The sequence below is a fragment of the Hyla sarda genome, chromosome 7 (genome assembly GCF_029499605.1).
Source record: "Hyla sarda isolate aHylSar1 chromosome 7, aHylSar1.hap1, whole genome shotgun sequence".
NCBI lineage: Eukaryota > Metazoa > Chordata > Amphibia > Anura > Hylidae > Hyla > Hyla sarda.
In genome coordinates this window covers 15,907,433-15,923,399 of record NC_079195.1, presented here as the reverse complement: position 1 = coordinate 15,923,399, position 15,967 = coordinate 15,907,433, and the positions used below count along the sequence as shown (strand labels likewise).

The 15,967-nt window shown below is 44.8% G+C and overlaps 1 protein-coding gene across 2 annotated transcripts in view; it reads right to left on the bottom strand.

Moving 5' to 3' along the window:
* GPAM (glycerol-3-phosphate acyltransferase, mitochondrial) overlaps positions 1 to 15,967 on the bottom strand; it is a 77,858-nt gene that overhangs the window by 23,159 nt on the left and 38,732 nt on the right. For both annotated transcript variants that reach the window (XR_008846159.1, XM_056529646.1), the window contains exons 5-15: positions 14,696 to 14,836; positions 13,933 to 14,032; positions 12,306 to 12,442; positions 10,862 to 10,961; positions 7,571 to 7,783; positions 7,371 to 7,484; positions 5,998 to 6,083; positions 4,560 to 4,669; positions 2,588 to 2,658; positions 2,245 to 2,509; positions 717 to 859 (exon numbers count right to left, since the gene is read on the bottom strand). Coding sequence is in view for 1 of the 2 variants with exons in the window: in XM_056529646.1 (XP_056385621.1) it covers positions 717 to 859; positions 2,245 to 2,509; positions 2,588 to 2,658; positions 4,560 to 4,669; positions 5,998 to 6,083; positions 7,371 to 7,484; positions 7,571 to 7,783; positions 10,862 to 10,961; positions 12,306 to 12,442; positions 13,933 to 14,032; positions 14,696 to 14,836 (1,480 nt within the window). In the remaining variant the exon portion in view is untranslated. The remainder of the gene's footprint in view (positions 1 to 716; positions 860 to 2,244; positions 2,510 to 2,587; positions 2,659 to 4,559; positions 4,670 to 5,997; positions 6,084 to 7,370; positions 7,485 to 7,570; positions 7,784 to 10,861; positions 10,962 to 12,305; positions 12,443 to 13,932; positions 14,033 to 14,695; positions 14,837 to 15,967) is intronic.

Here is a 15,967-nt window from a genome sequence, read left to right as displayed (position 1 = left end):
GATATTATACCGCCATACTGAACAAGGATATTATACTGCCATACTGAACTTCAAAGAACAAGGATATTATACCGCCATATCAAACTTCTAGAGGAACAAGAATATTATACCGCCATATCAAACTTCTATAAGAACAAGGATATTATACCCTCATCTCTCTGTGTCACAGTCATTAGCGTCCCATCATCTCTGTGTCAGTTATTAGTGTCAGCCATTATGTAACAATCATATAGGACGGTTACATGGTCACCACGTATCGGATCATTTTACAGCAATGTTACTTGGGTACTGTGTGGTGATATTATTTGACCACTTTATGGAGATGCTATACGGGCACCATATTGTGGCTTTATCTCTTCACTGTATAGAGATCTGTTACATTGGCACCAAGTTCAGTTTTATTTGACTACTATATGAGCCGTGCTCTAGACTTTTTAAGACCCCGCCAGAGCCCCTGCTTGGAAGGCGGAGTAACCCCTAACATTAGTATATAGCGGTTCTAGTCACCTAAAAATGATATTTACTGTAAATTCTGCATTATTCAAATCAAAGGCTGACTAATCTAATTGTGATGACCCCCCCCCCCCCCGATCATGCGGTGAGGTCCTGGGGTCCAGGAGACCATGAGAGACCCCATTGCAGTGCCCAGGACCCCACCGCGATCACCATTCCTAGAGCTTGTGATGGGATATGAAGTCTGTGACCTCTCACCGTACCAGAGCAATCATTCCTTCATTGGAGAGCAGGTAACACAAGGCGGCGGCGGTGCGGAGCAGTCTCTCTTGGCTGATGGTTCCCTCGGAGGCTCCTAAAGTCAGGTCAGTCGTCCTCCTTTTCAGCTCTGCATGCAGAGCGCTGGCTGAAAGGTACAAAACATCATAGAAAACAGACGTTAAAGGGGTAAGCCGCCCCTAGGCATTATGTTTAGAACACTGGGTTCAGCAGGAGTGATCGTGATGCCACGCCCCCTCCACTCATGTCTATTGGAGGGGGCGTGACCACGCCCCCTCCCATAGACATGAATGGAGGGGGCGTAGTGTGATGTCATGACCACAGCCACTCAACCCCAGGTCTCCTAAAGGGGTAATTCCATGAATTTTTACCTTTAAAAGTGGTATTCCACAAAAAAACATTTTTTTTTCATATCAACTGGCTCCAGAAAGTTAAACAGATTTGTGAATTACTTCTATTAAAAAAAAATCTTAATCCTACCAGTACTTATCAGCTGCTGAAGTTGAGTTGGTCTTTTCCGTCTGACCACAGTGCTCTCTGCTGACACCTGTCTGTCGGTCTCAGGAACTGTCCAGAGCAGGATAGGTTTGCTATGGGGATTTGCTGCTACACTGGACAGTTCCTGAGACAGACAGATAGGTGTCAGCAGAGAGCACAGTGGTCAGACGGAAAAGAACAACTAAACTCCAGCAGCTGATAAGTACTGGAAGGATTAATATATATATATATATATATATATATATATATATATTTTTTTTTTTTTTTTTTTTTTTTTTTAACAGAAGTCGTTTACAAATCTGTTTAACTTTCTGGAGCCAGTTGATTTGAAAAAAAAAAAAAAAAAAAATATATATATATATATATATATATATATATATATATATATGTTTTTTCACGGAATACCCCTTTAAAGGGGAACTCCCGTGGAAAACTTTTTTTTTTTTTTTTTTTTTTTAAATCAACTGGTGCCAGAAAGTTAAACAGATTTGTAAATTACTTCTATTAAAAAAATCTTAATCCTTCCAGTACTTTTTAAGGGCTGTATACTACAGAGGAAATGTTTTCTTTTTGGATTTCTCTTATGTCACGAGCACAGTGCTCTCTGCTGACCTCGCTGTCCATTTTAGGAACTGTCCAGAGGAGCATATGTTTGCTATGAGAATTTTCTCCTGCTCTGGACAGTTCCTTAAATAGACAGCAGAGGTCAGCAGAGAGCACTGTGGTCGTGACATAAGAGAAATCCAAAAAGATAAACATTTTCTCTGTAGTATACAGCCCCTAAAAAGTACTGGAAGGATTAAGATTTTTTAATAGAAGTAATTTACAAATCTGTTTAACTTTCTGGCACCAGGTGATTAAAAAAAAAAAAATTAAAAAAGTTTTCCACGGGAGTACCCCTCTAACAATGTTCAGAACGCCGGGGTGCCAGCATGGAGATCGGAGGGGGGGGGGGGGGGGGGGGTTCCAGTGGCCGGACCCTCGCGATCAGACATCTTATCCCCTTGTCCTTACCCACAATGGCCTCGGTGATGTAGACGTGAAGGACCCCGTTACTGTAGAAGTTGAGCTCAAACACGGCGGGGATGTTGGTGTTGGGGGCGATGAAGAACTCGTTGCTGGGTCCGGGGTGGGTGATGATCACGGAGTTCCCCAGGAGGTGGATGGCGTGCATGACCACGTCCTCGCAGCTGCCAGAAAATCCCAGGTCAAAGTCCCGGGCCAGGACCTCCTCCTTCATGGAGAAGAAGTCCTCCACCAGCACGGAGAGGCTCACCCCCTGAGGATACATGTCAACTGGTGGTCAGACGTCGTCCAAAGCTGGAGAACTATGGGAACCATAGCGAGCAGGACTCACCTCCCGATAGCGGTACAAGAGCAGACAGGCGACAATGTGGGTAGACATGACGGCACAGCACTGGTCTGCGGCTGGAGGAAGAATGATCAAAACTGTAACATCAGCAGGTAAAAAGTCTTCTCCTAAATCATGAAGATCTACAGAGTCCTCAGCTAAACCCCACCAAGGAGTCAATACTTCCCATACTGACTGCGGGGGGGGGAGGGGGGGGGGGGCTGCACTTCCTGTCACTAATGTGATAACCAAAATCCAAAGAACTTCTTCCCCTCAGCTTTTCATCACAGTCCTCCCACAGCACCCCTGCCCAAAGCTTCTGCAGAACATCTTTCTACAAAGGAAATTTGCAGCACCTGCTGTATTCATTCCCTGCCTGCTCCTCTGCCTGTGGCATTGCTCAGCACAAGGTAGCATGCTGCAACCACACCTTATTCTCCCTAAATGTCCCTGTAAATATATAGATGTGTATGCCAGGGAGATGGTGATGTAGGTGTAGGAGCTGGTGACATCAGGGGGTGGAGCTAGAGCTCAGAGTGAAGATTTTGCCACGCCTCCTGAGGCAGCAGACGACGATGCTGATGTATCGGGAGAGAGCTAAGGAGCTGAAGACAACACCACACTGACCATGAGAGGACTACACAACTTCATGTGAGGAGAGGGAGAAAAGCTAGGAGCTGCTGAGACATTACCACATTGACAATGAGGACTACACAACTTCTTGGCAGGAGAGAGGGAGGAGCTGCTCAGACAACATCACACAGACAATGAGAGGACTACACAACTTCTTGTCAGGAGAGGGGGAAAAGCTGGGAGCTGCTGAGACAACACCACATTGACAATTAGAGGACTACGCAACTTCTTGTCAGGAGAGGAAGAGAAGATGTGGAGCTGGAGACAACACCACACTGACCATGCAAGTACTACACAACTTCTTGTCAGGAGAGAGGGAGGAGCTGCTCAGACAACATCACACAGACAATGAGATGACTACACAACTTCCTGTCAAGAGAGAGGAGGGGGGGGGGAGCTGGAGACAAAACCAAACTGACAACGAGAGGACTACACAACTGTCAGGAAAAAGGGAGGATCCTGGGAGCTGGAGACAAGACCAAACTGACAATGATATGACTACACAACTTCCTGTCAGGAGAGAGGAAGGAGCCTGGGAGCTGCTGAGACAATATCACACTGACAATGAGAGGACTACACAAAATCATGCTGAAGCCAGTACAATGAGAACACTATATTAGTAAGTTATATATCTTGGAGGGATGTTTTTATATGAAAACACATTTTCTTATAATGGAATATCCCTTTAAGGCTGGTGCAGCAGGGAGAAGCCATCAGGACCAACAATGACTCATGGTTCAGGCAGCAGGAAAGTAAAGACAGGTTCCCTTAAAGGGGTACTACCGTGGAAAACATTTTATTTTTTAATAAATAAACTGGTGCCAGAAAGTTAAACAGATTTGTAAATCACTTCTATTAAAAAATCTTAATCCTTCCAGTACATTTTAGGGGCTGTATACTACAGAGGAAATGTTTATCTTTTTGGATTTTTCTTATGTCATGACCACAGTGCTCTCTGCTGTCTATTTAAGGAACTGTCCAGAGCAGGAGAAAATTCCCATAGCAAACATATGCTGTTCTGGACAGTTCCTGCAGAGGTCAGCAGAGAGCACTGTGGTCATGACATTAGAGAAATCCAAAAAGATAAACATTTCCTCTGTAATATACAGCCCCTAAAAAGTACTGGAAGGATTAAGATTTTTTAATAGAAGTAATTTACAAATCTGTTTAACTTTGTGGCATCAACTGATTTAAAAAAAAATAAAAAAATAATCCAGTGGAGTACTCCTTTAAAGATCACTACAGCCAGAATCTCCCCAGCCTGATAAGAGAGAGCAATAGACTGATAACAGAGAGTAAGAGAAGCCGGACCTCTGTATACAGCTGAACATTACATCCCACTTACTGAACAGGACGTGGTTGGCCAGGTTGGTGATGACCTGTCTCCGGATGGGGCCGTCCGCCCACAGCTCTGGGGTGGCGCTCACCATGCTCTCGGCCAACGCGTCAGTCGGTCTATAAGTCAAAAGATCACAAAGTGACTAAATATTTCCCAGATGATGAGATAAGGACCAGGCTTTATCAATGCAGCATCATCTACAAGATCTCTGCCTACTGTCAGTGACTAGAAACACTTTCTGTCTTACTTGCAGAAGCTAAAAACCTGTCCTGATCTTGCTAAAGAGTCTCAGTTCACATGATTTGTGCCTCCGAGGCTCGGATATGTCTGAAAACTGTTTAGCTCCCAGAGCATTGTCTAGACTGGATACAATTGTATCACTTCTCAGCTGAGAGCAGGATTAGCTATATACAATGTATCAGTCTGGAGTCCAGGATGTTTAGCTCACAGAGCATTGTCTAGACTGGATACAATTGTATCACTTCTGAGCTGAGAGCAGGACTAGCTATGTACAATGTATCAGTCTGGAGTCCAGGATGTTTAGCTCACAGAGCATTGTCTAGACTGGATACAATTGTATCACTTCTGAGCTGAGAGCAGGACTAGCTATGTACAATGTATCAGTCTGGAGTCCAGGATGTTTAGCTCACAGAGCATTGTCTAGACTGGATACAATGTTATCACTTCTCAGCTGAGAGCAGGACTAGCTATGTACAATGTATCAGTCTGGGGTCCAGGATGTTTAGCTCACAGAGCATTGTCTATAGACTGGATACAATTGTATCACTTCTCAGCTGTGAGCAGGACTAGCTATGTACAATGTATCAGTCTGGAGTCCAGGATGTTTAGCTCACAGAGCATTGTCTAGACTGGATACAATTGTATCACTTCTCAGCTGAGAGCAGGACGAGCTATGTACAATGTATCAGTCTGGGGTCCAGGATGTTTAGCTCACAGAGCATTGTCTAGATTGGATACAATGTTATCACTTCTCAGCTGAGAGCAGGACGAGCTATGTACAATGTATAAGTCTGGGGTCCAGGATGTTTAGCTCACAGAGCATTGTCTAGACTGGATACAATTGTATCACTTCTCAGCTGAGAGCAGGACTAGCTATGTACAATGTATCAGTCTGGAGTCCAGGATGTTTAGCTCACAGGGCATTGTGTAGATTGGATACAATTGTATATACTTCTCAGCTGAGAGCAGGACTAGCTATGTACAATGTATCAGTCTGGATTCCGGGCTGTTTAGCTCACAGAGCATTGTGTAGACTGGATACAATTGTACCAAACTCTCAGCTATGAGAAGTATTACATCAGGACAGGTTTTCAGCTTCTGAGTATAAACAATATATTTCAATTCACTGACAGCAAACAGAGATCTTGAAAGATGAAAATAAAAAAAAGGCATCTCTGAAGTTTTCTTCATTGAGGGGCCCCACCTGGAGGAGAGGATGGCTGGCAGCAGCGCCTGCTCCAGACACAGGGGCGCGGGGCTCGGCTTCTGCCTCTGACTCTCCAGATACTCCTGGAAAACACTCAGGGTTAGGAAGAAGCAGAAAAGTTGTGAACAAAAAGTCAAAAACTGTTTCTTAGTTACATCTTGGAAAGCTTATGTCGGAGCAGCTAGTACAGTTCCAAAGAGCAGGCACCCAGCTTTTTCTGATTCCTGATAAGCAAACGTATCCAGCAGTGATCCCCTATCTGTGTGTGCAGCTAATGCAAAAATACAACTCCCATCGTGCTGTCAGAGCTTGATAGGAGTTTTAGTTTGGCAGTAGCTAGGGGCCACAGGCTGAGGGACACTGCTCCAGATAACCTTTGGCTGTCAGGGCATGATGGGAGTTGTAATTTTGCAACAGTTGAGGAGCCACAGATCTAGATGACCAGACAATCTATCAGGACATCATAGGAGTTGTAGTTCTACAAATATGGGAGAGCCAAAGGTTGGTGAACACTGGTTTAGAATAACAGACAAACAATCAGAGCACAATGGGAGTTGTAGTTTTGCAAATAAAAGGGGAGAGCTGTAGGTTGGAGAACACTGGTTTAGAATACCAGACAGGCTATCAGGGCATGATGGGAGTTGTATTGCAGCTATAACAGGAGAGACATGTTGGGGAACACTAGACTTGACCAGGAAGGCAATCAGGGCATGATGGGAGTTGTAGTCCTGAAATGAAGGGAAAGACACAGGTTGGAGAACATTGGGTTAAATGGACAGACAGGCTATCAGGGCATGATGGGAATTGTAGTTCTGCAATGAGGGGAGAGCCACAGGTTGGATAACACTGGTCTAGATCACCATACAGCCTATCAGAGCACAATGGGAGTTGTAGTTTTGCAAAAAGGGGAGAGCTGTAGGTTGGAGAACACTGGTTTAGAATACCAGACAGGCTGTCAGGGCATGATGGGAGTTGTATTGCTGCCATAACAGGAGAGACAAGTTGGGGAACACTAGACTTGATGACCAGGCAGGCAATCAGGGCATGATGAGAGTTGTAGTCCTGCAATGAAGGGAAAGCCATAGGTTGGAGAACACTGGCTTAGATGAACAGACAAGCTATCAGGGCATGATGGGGATTGTAGTTCTTCAATGATGGGAGAGCCACAGGTTGGAAAACACTGGTTAAGATAATCTGACAGGCTGTTATGGCATGATGGGAGTTGTAGTTCTGCAATAACAGGAGAGCCGCAGGTTGGGGAACCCTGGTATACAGTCACGTAATTAGTATGAGGATTTTGGAATGAGACGTGAGAAATACTAAATAGACGTCTTAACAATGTAACATGGGGGGGGGGGGGGTTCACTTACTTTGAGGGAAAAGGGCTGCGCAAAGTCAATGCGGACACAGCCATAGTTCTTCCGCAGCATGCGCAGGACCCCCTTGGCGATGCCCCACAGGCTCTCGTCTTTCTTCGGCTTCCCCTTAGAACACAATAAAAAGTTTGGGGTCATTTTCTCGGACTGGATCTATAACCGTGACCGCGATACGCGATTCCGGGGCCCCTCACCAGCTGCTCGCCGTTATAATGTCCTTCTATGATCCGATCGTAGGAGATGCCCACGGGGATGATGAGCACGTCGGGGACGGAGCTGCTGCACAGGGTGTCCACGATGACGGACAGCAGACCCGCCCTGCCGCACGACGTCTTCCCGCTCCGGGAACGCGTCCCCTCTAAGAAGATCTCCAGGAACTGCTGCTGGCACAGGAGCTGCTCGATGTACTGCAAGACACAGACACTGCAGGGTTAAAGGGGTATTCCAGGAAAAAACTATTTTCTTTTCTTTTTTTTTTTATATATCAACTGGCTCCGGAAAGTTAAACAGATTTGTAAATGACTTCTATTAAAAAATCTTAATCCTTCCAATAATTATCAGCTGCTGAAGTTGAGTTGTTGTTTTCAGTCTGGCAACAGTGTTCTCTGCTGACATCTCTGCTTGTCTCGGGAACTGCACAGAGTAAAAGAGGTTTGCTATGGGGATTTGCTTCTAAACTGGGCGGTTCCCGAGACACGTGGCATCAGAGAGCACTCAGACAGAAAATAACAACTCAACTTCAGCAGCTCATAAGTACTGAAAGGATTACGATTTTTTTTTAATAGAAGTAATTTACAAATCCGTTTAACTTTCTGGAGCCAGTTGATATATAAAAAAAAAAGATTTTTCCTGGATAACCCATTTAAGTCACCAGGGGGCGCTGCATGATCACTGCTTATAGAGGTACTCCACCCGTAGACATCTTATCCCCTATCCAAAGGTCTGATCACTGGGGTCCTGCCGCTGGGGATCCCCACGATCTCCCTGCTGCACCCGGCGTTCGTTTAGAGCGTCCAATGCAGCGTCAGGGGCTCGTGATGTCACGATCATGCCCCGCTTGTGACGTCACGGCCACGCCCCCTCAATGCTAGTCTATGGGCGGGTCCGTCATGCCCCCTCCCATAGACTTGCATTGAGGGCGCGTGACCGTGACATCACAAGCCTCTGCCTCGCATCGCCATTAATCCTGCACGGAGCAAAGTTCGCTTCGTGCTCCGGATGTCTGTGGTGCCGCAGCCGAGAACGCGGGGGTCCCCAGCGGCAGGACCCCCACGATCAGACATCTTATCTCCTATCCTTCGAATAGGGGATAAAATGTTTACAGCGGAGTTTCCCTTTAAGCATTCCCTAATACAGTGGTCTCCAAACTGTGGACCATGCACTATAATCCGCACCATACTGCAAAAGTCAGCAATCTATAAAGCAGTGCTACCAGGGTGCCTCCAGCAGTTGCAAAACTACAACTCCCAGCATGCCCGGACAGCCGTTGGCTGTCCGGGCATGCTGGGAGTTGTAGTTTCGCAACAGTTGGAGGTCCACACCACTACTCTAATAAAAATGTGTAACTGGCTATCTACTGAACCGGTTAATCTAAGTATGATACACACTGCTGTATCTAAGCCAATCATGTGATATTGACTACTGAGCTGGTTTATCTAAGCTTACCATGTGTGATACTTTTGTATCCGTAATTACACACACACACACACATCATGTGATATTTTGTATCTAAGCACATTACGTAATGCTATCTGCGCAGGTTGTGTATCTAAAAGTTTGATACCGTTTTACTGTATCTAAGCCTATAATCTATGCTACTGTGTAATTAAGCCACAGCACCTAAGCTTATGTGTACTCCATTATAGATGATCTGTAGATACACCAACATAGCAGTCAGTATCACGGATGATAGGCTTAGATACAGATCATCTATTACACAGTAGCATAGATTATAGGCTTAGATACAGTAAAAAGGTATCAAACTTTTAGATACACAACCTGCGCAGATAGTATTACGTGATGTGCTTAGATACAAAATCTCATGTGATGTGTGTGTAATTACAGATACAAAAGTATCACACACAATAAGCTTAGATAAACCAGCTCAGTAGTCAATTGGCTTAGATACAGCAGTGTGTATCATACTTAGATTAACTGGTGTATCTATGCAGTGGGACACTGTCTGTTGTAGCTAAGCCTATCGTGTGGGATACTGTGTTTCCCCAGTGTAGCTAAGTTTATCATGTGTAATACAGTTAGTCAGTGTATCTAAACAGGTTATATGCGATATTGTCTGCTAAGCCAGTGTATCTAAACCCATCATGTGTGATACCGTAATGTTCAGCTACTGTATCTTTGCCCCTCAAGAGTCAGTGTATCTAAACACTATACTGTCTACTTAGCAGGCATATCTAAACCCATTACTTGCAATACTGTCTTCTGAGCAGATGTATCTAAGCCCATGATGTGTGATACTGTGCAGATGAGACACTATATATTATCCTTTTATGTGCAATGTAGTCGCTGGGCACTGTCTGCTGAACAGGTGTATCTAAGCAGATTATACATGATACTGTCTAATGAGGTGTAATTAAGCGTATAATGCACAATACTCTCTTTTGAGCTGGAGTATCTAAGTTTATCATGTGTGATACTGTCTTCTGAGCCGGAGTATCTAATCCTATCATGCATGATGCTGTCTACTTAAGAGCCATATCTGAACACATCAAACGCAATACTGTCTTTTGAGCAGGGGTATCTAAGCCCAAGATGTGTGATACTGTGCAGATGAGTGCGTATACCCCAGTCTATTATGTACAATGTAGCCTGCTGGGCACAGTATCTGTCTGCTGAGACGGTGTATCTAAGCCTATCATACATGATACCGTCTGCTGAGCCGGTGTACCTAAGCCTATCATACATGATACTGTCTGCTGAGCCGGTGTATCTAAGCCTATCATACATGATACCGTCTGCTGAGCCGGTGTATCTAAGCCTATCATACATGATACTGTCTGCTGAGAAGGTGTATCTAAGCTTATCATGCATGATACTGTCTACTGAGCATACCTATCTAAACCTATCAAGCATATCACGGTCTTCTGGGCAGGAGTATCTAAGCCTATCATACGTGATACTCTCTACTGTGCAGGCATATCCAAGTCTTTCGTGCATGATATGGTCTGCTGAGAAGGTGTATCTAAGCTTATCATGCATGATACTGTCTGCTGAGAAGGTGTATCTAAGCTTATCCTCCATGATACTGTCTGCTGAGGTGTATCTAAGCCTCTCATGCAGGATACTGTCTGCTAAGCCAGTGTATCTAAGCTCAGAAGATAGTATGCATGATACATGGTGCATGATGTATCTAAGCTTATCACGTGCAATACTTTTGACTCGGTAAGTGCAGCACATGCTCTGCCCGCCATGTAATCAGCCTATAAATATCTCGGCACATAATGGAGGGAACCCGATCCGGCACATACCCCGTGCAGCAGGGAGCGGTACAGGACATCCTTCTTGCCATCTGGGGTCTCGTCCAGTTTCCGTCGGATGAAGAATCCGCCCAACAAATGAATCAAGGTGCTGCCAAATAAAAGGAATGTTCAGAGGGAGAGCGCGCCCGCTGGGGGTAGTGATCCGCCTGATAACCCTCACGTTACATCAGCCAAGGGCACCGGGAACTGGGTCACCTTGTCACTTCAGACCTGGACATTGACCTGAATTCTGTTTATAATTACTCTGCTATCCTGAACAACTACTCAGCACTGCTACATATTATTCCTTATAATGACTCTGCTATCCTGAAAAACTACTCGGCACTGCTACATATTATTCCTTATAATAACTCTGCTATCCTGAACAACTACTCAGCACTGCTACATATTATTCCTTATCATGACTCTGCTATCCTGAACAACTACTCAGCACTGCTACATATTATTCCTTATAATAACTCTGCTATCCTGAAAAACTACTCGGCACTGCTACATATTATTCCTTATCATGACTCTGCTATCCTGAACAACTACTCAGCACTGCTACATATTATTCCTTATAATAACTCTGCTATCCTGAACAACTACTCAGCACTGCTACATATTATTCCTTATAATAACTCTGCTATCCTGAACAACTACTCAGCACTGCTACATATTATTCCTTATAATAACTCTGCTATCCTGAACAACTACTCAGCACTGCTACATATTATTCCTTATAATAACTCTGCTATCCTGAACAACTACTCAGCACTGCTACATATTATTCCTTATAATAACTCTGCTATCCTGAATGACTCCATGGCACTGCTACATATTATTCCTTATAATAACTCTGCTGTCCTGAACAACTACTCGGCACTGCTACATATTATTCCTTATAATAACTCTGCTATCCTGAAAAACTACTCTGCACTGCTACATATTATTCCTTATAATGACTCTGCTATCCTGAATGACTACTCTGCACTGCTACATATTATTCCTTATAATAACTCTGCTATCCTGAAAAACTACTCGGCACTACTACATATTATTCCTTATCATGACTCTGCTATCCTGAACGACTATTCGGTACTGCTATATATTATTATTCCTTACATGGCTCTGCTATCCCTAAAAAACTATCCCTAAGTGCTTACTCGGCACTGCTATACAGTATATTAATATTTCTTACCATGACTCTGCTATCCTGAAAAACTAATCGGCACTGCTACATATTATTCCTTATCATGACTCTGCTATCCTGAACGACTATTCGGTACTGCTACATATTATTATTCTTTATCACGTATTCATCTCTGTGTGCACAGCAGGAACAACCAACATCTTGGTTCAGCCTGAGCCTCCTGATTCATGAATTATTTAGGGATGTCTATGGGGGAAATGCACGTGACCTAGGACCTCATGACTGATTCTAGATACTGACCTAAAGATTGGGATGTTCAGGTTGTTCCCAGCAGCGATGTGCGGGGCTTTGATGTTATGGCAGAACAAGATGAAGGTGATCAGCAGGTAGTCGATGTGCGACTTGTGAACGGGAAGGAAGATGAGAGGAGCCTTCATCTACGGGAAGAAGAAGAAGTAGAGTCAGAAACATTATCAGCGGCATCGAAATGTAGAGTCTTTAATAAAAAGGTAGATCTAGCTTGAACAGTTAAAGAATTCATATACTATTACACAGAAGCCAGCAGACTGACCGACGGGTTTATCGTTCCTCACACGCCTTAGTCATGGCCCACCTGTAAATCATCAAGGCTCATCATGTATTTACCTCGAGAACGAACTGTGTACCTGTACGCCCTTGACCCGTTCCCCTTCTACAACGTGCTCTCAGGAAATAGCTGCCCGGGACCCGTGGCTAATGCTGGACATCACCAATCACTGGGATACCCGGCATTAACCCCTAAGACACCACAATCAATACTGATTGTAGCGTCTAAAATGTAAAAAAAAATAAAAATTCTTGGCTGCTCAGCAGTGCTGGTCAGGACCACAGTGGTCAAACTGCGGTATCCCTATCAGCTGAGAGGACGGCGGGAGGGCCCTTACCTGCCTCCTCGCCATCTGATCGATGATCTGATGCTCCAGTCAGCCATGGCAGGCTGAAGCAATGGAGTTCAGATAACACTGATCAGTGCTATGCTATGGCATAGCATTGAACAGTGTGTGCAATCTGAAGAATACATGTAATCGTCTCCGCATTGTGTAAAAAATAAATAAAAAATAAGTGATTTAACCCCCTTCCCTAATAAAAGTTTGAATCACCCGCTTTTCTCCTTAAAAATGTTTTAATTAAAATAAACATATATGGTGTGTAAATGATGTCAGAACTATCAAAATGTAACATTACTGTAACCGCACAGTCAATGGAGTTTACGTAAAAAAAATAGCCACATTTGCCAGAATTGCATATTATTGATCACTTTGTACACCCTAAAAAATGGTATAAAAAGTGATCAGAAAGTCCCATCAAAACAAAACTTGCACCAATATAAACTACAGATCCCAACTGAAAGAATGAGCCCCATATACAGAAAAAAAAAGTTATAGGGATCGGAAGAGGAAATTTTAAACATGCTAAGGCTGTCAAAGGCTGTCCGGGCATGCTGGGAGTTGTAGTTTGCAACAGCTGGAAGCACCCTGGTTGGGAAACACTGAATTAATCATTTGAGGATTGTTTAAAGAAGTGGTCTCCAGACAGGGGCACTCCAGATGTTGTAAAGTTACCCCCAGAATGCCTGGACAGCAATTGTATCATATGTATATCATCAGTGGGGGCCGTGGGCTGAGAAGCAGAGGGGAGAAACTTGTGGCTGGGCGCTGGTTTAACCATCGATGGGGAACCAGGACCCCACCCCACAGTCATCAAATTGGCGCAACTTCAATTGGGTCAAATACTAGCGTAATATATTACATAATGCTGTTAAAAACGGCACAAAAAAAACTTCCCAAGGTAAAAAGCTTTAAAAAAAATAAAAATAAACTGGCACCATGTGACCTGATCAATACGGTAAGATACTGATAGGAGCGCGGTGATGTAATTCTACAGGTACCTCGGAGGCCGCCTTCTTCACCATCGCCATCTGACCCTTATGAATCTGAATATTCCAGAAGAAGCCATTGAAGAGTTTCAGAAGAACCCAACCGGTCAGTCTGCGGAGAGGAAGAAAACAGGAACGTAAAATCGGTGCGATGCACATGGCCACCGAATAATGGTAGGGGGAGAGGAGGGGAATGAAGCTGCAGTTTCTCATTCAGTGTTTTAGGAAAAACAATTCCAGCTGCACAGTCCTCTCTATCCCCTCCCTGCACTCATCTCTATGATCAGAGAGAGATGAGTGCTGCACAGAAAGGCTCTGCAAGAAAAGCTCTGTATGAAAAAGGCTCTGCACAGAAAGGCTCTGCACAGAAAGAGGCTCTGCACAGAAAGAGGCTCTGCACAGAAAGAGGCTCTGCACAGAAAGAGGCTCTGCACAGAAAGAGGCTCTGCACAGAAAGAGGCTCTGCACAGAAAGAGGCTCTGCACAGAAAGAGGCTCTGCACAGAAAGAGGCTCTGCACAGAAAGAGGCTCTGCACAGAAAGAGGCTCTGCACAGAAAGAGGCTCTGCACAGAAAGAGGCTCTGCACAGAAAGAGGCTCTGCACAGAAAGAGGCTCTGCACAGAAAGAGGCTCTGCACAGAAAGAGGCTCTGCACAGAAAGAGGCTCTGCACAGAAAGAGGCTCTGCACAGAAAGAGGCTCTGCACAGAAAGAGGCTCTGCACAGAAAGAGGCTCTGCACAGAAAGAGGCTCTGCACAGAAGTTCTTGCACTTACCGGATCATTGCTGGCGATATGCAGGCGACCATCTCCTGCAGACTTTTCCTGGCTTTTCTCTTCACCTTGTTGGTAGACTTGGGGTCCGCTGTGCCCGTGGGACTGTTCTCTGCAGCGACTTCTTCAATGGCTTGTAATACCCTAAGAAAACAAATCACATCGACCAAGAATGAAGGAGGTAAATAATAACGAATGTTATGGAGCGAGGGTCCTAATCCCAGCAAAGTAACTTCACCGAAATACTAACAGACTCTGCATTTCAATCACTTAACACTGTTGGGATCTCTGCTTGCTGTCAGTGAGTGGGAACATTCTTGGTTATAGTTCTTTGTGATGAGAATGTTCTAGTACAGTTCAGACAGAGAATTGTCTACATTATATACAATGACCTAGAACTGGTAAACATTAGGTCAGGAGGTGTTTCACACAGTGACATCAAGCAGAGATTCAGAAAATGGTGAAAACCATCCGTAACCCTGTGTTGTGTCCTGAGGTATCAGATCCTGTAAGTTATGAGGTGCGGCCTCCATGGATCTATGATGTGTCCTGTGGTATCAGATCCTGTAAGGTGTGAGGTGCGGCCTCCATGGATCTATGATGTGTCCTGTGGTATCAGATCCTGTAAGTTATGAGGTGCGGCCTCCATGGATCTACGATGTGTCCTGTGGTATCAGATCCTGTAAGGTGTGAGGTGCGGCCTCCATGGATCTATGATGTGTCCTGTGGTATCAGATCCTGTAAGGTGTGAGGTGCGGCCTCCATGGATCTATGATGTGTCCTGTGGTATCAGATCCTGTAAGGTGTGAGGTGCGGCCTCCATGGATCTATGATGTATCCTGTGGTATCAGATCCTGTAAGGTGTGAGGTGCGGCCTCCATGGATCTATGATGTGTCCTGTGGTATCAGATCCTGTAAGGTGTGAGGTGCGGCCTCCATGGATCTATGATGTGTCCTGTGGTATCAGATCCTGTAAGGTGTGAGGTGCGGCCTCCATGGATCTATGATGTGTCCTGTGGTATCAGATCCTGTAAGGTGTGAGGTGCGGCCTCCATGGATCTATGATGTGTCCTGTGGTATCAGATCCTGTAAGGTGTGAGGTGCGGCCTCCATGGATCTATGATGTGTCCTGTGGTATCAGATCCTGTAAGGTGTGAGGTGCGGCCTCCATGGATCTATGATGTGTCCTGTGGTATCAGATCCTGTAAGGTGTGAGGTGCGGCCTCCATGGATCTATGATGTGTCCTGTGGTATCAGATCCTGTAAGTTATGAGG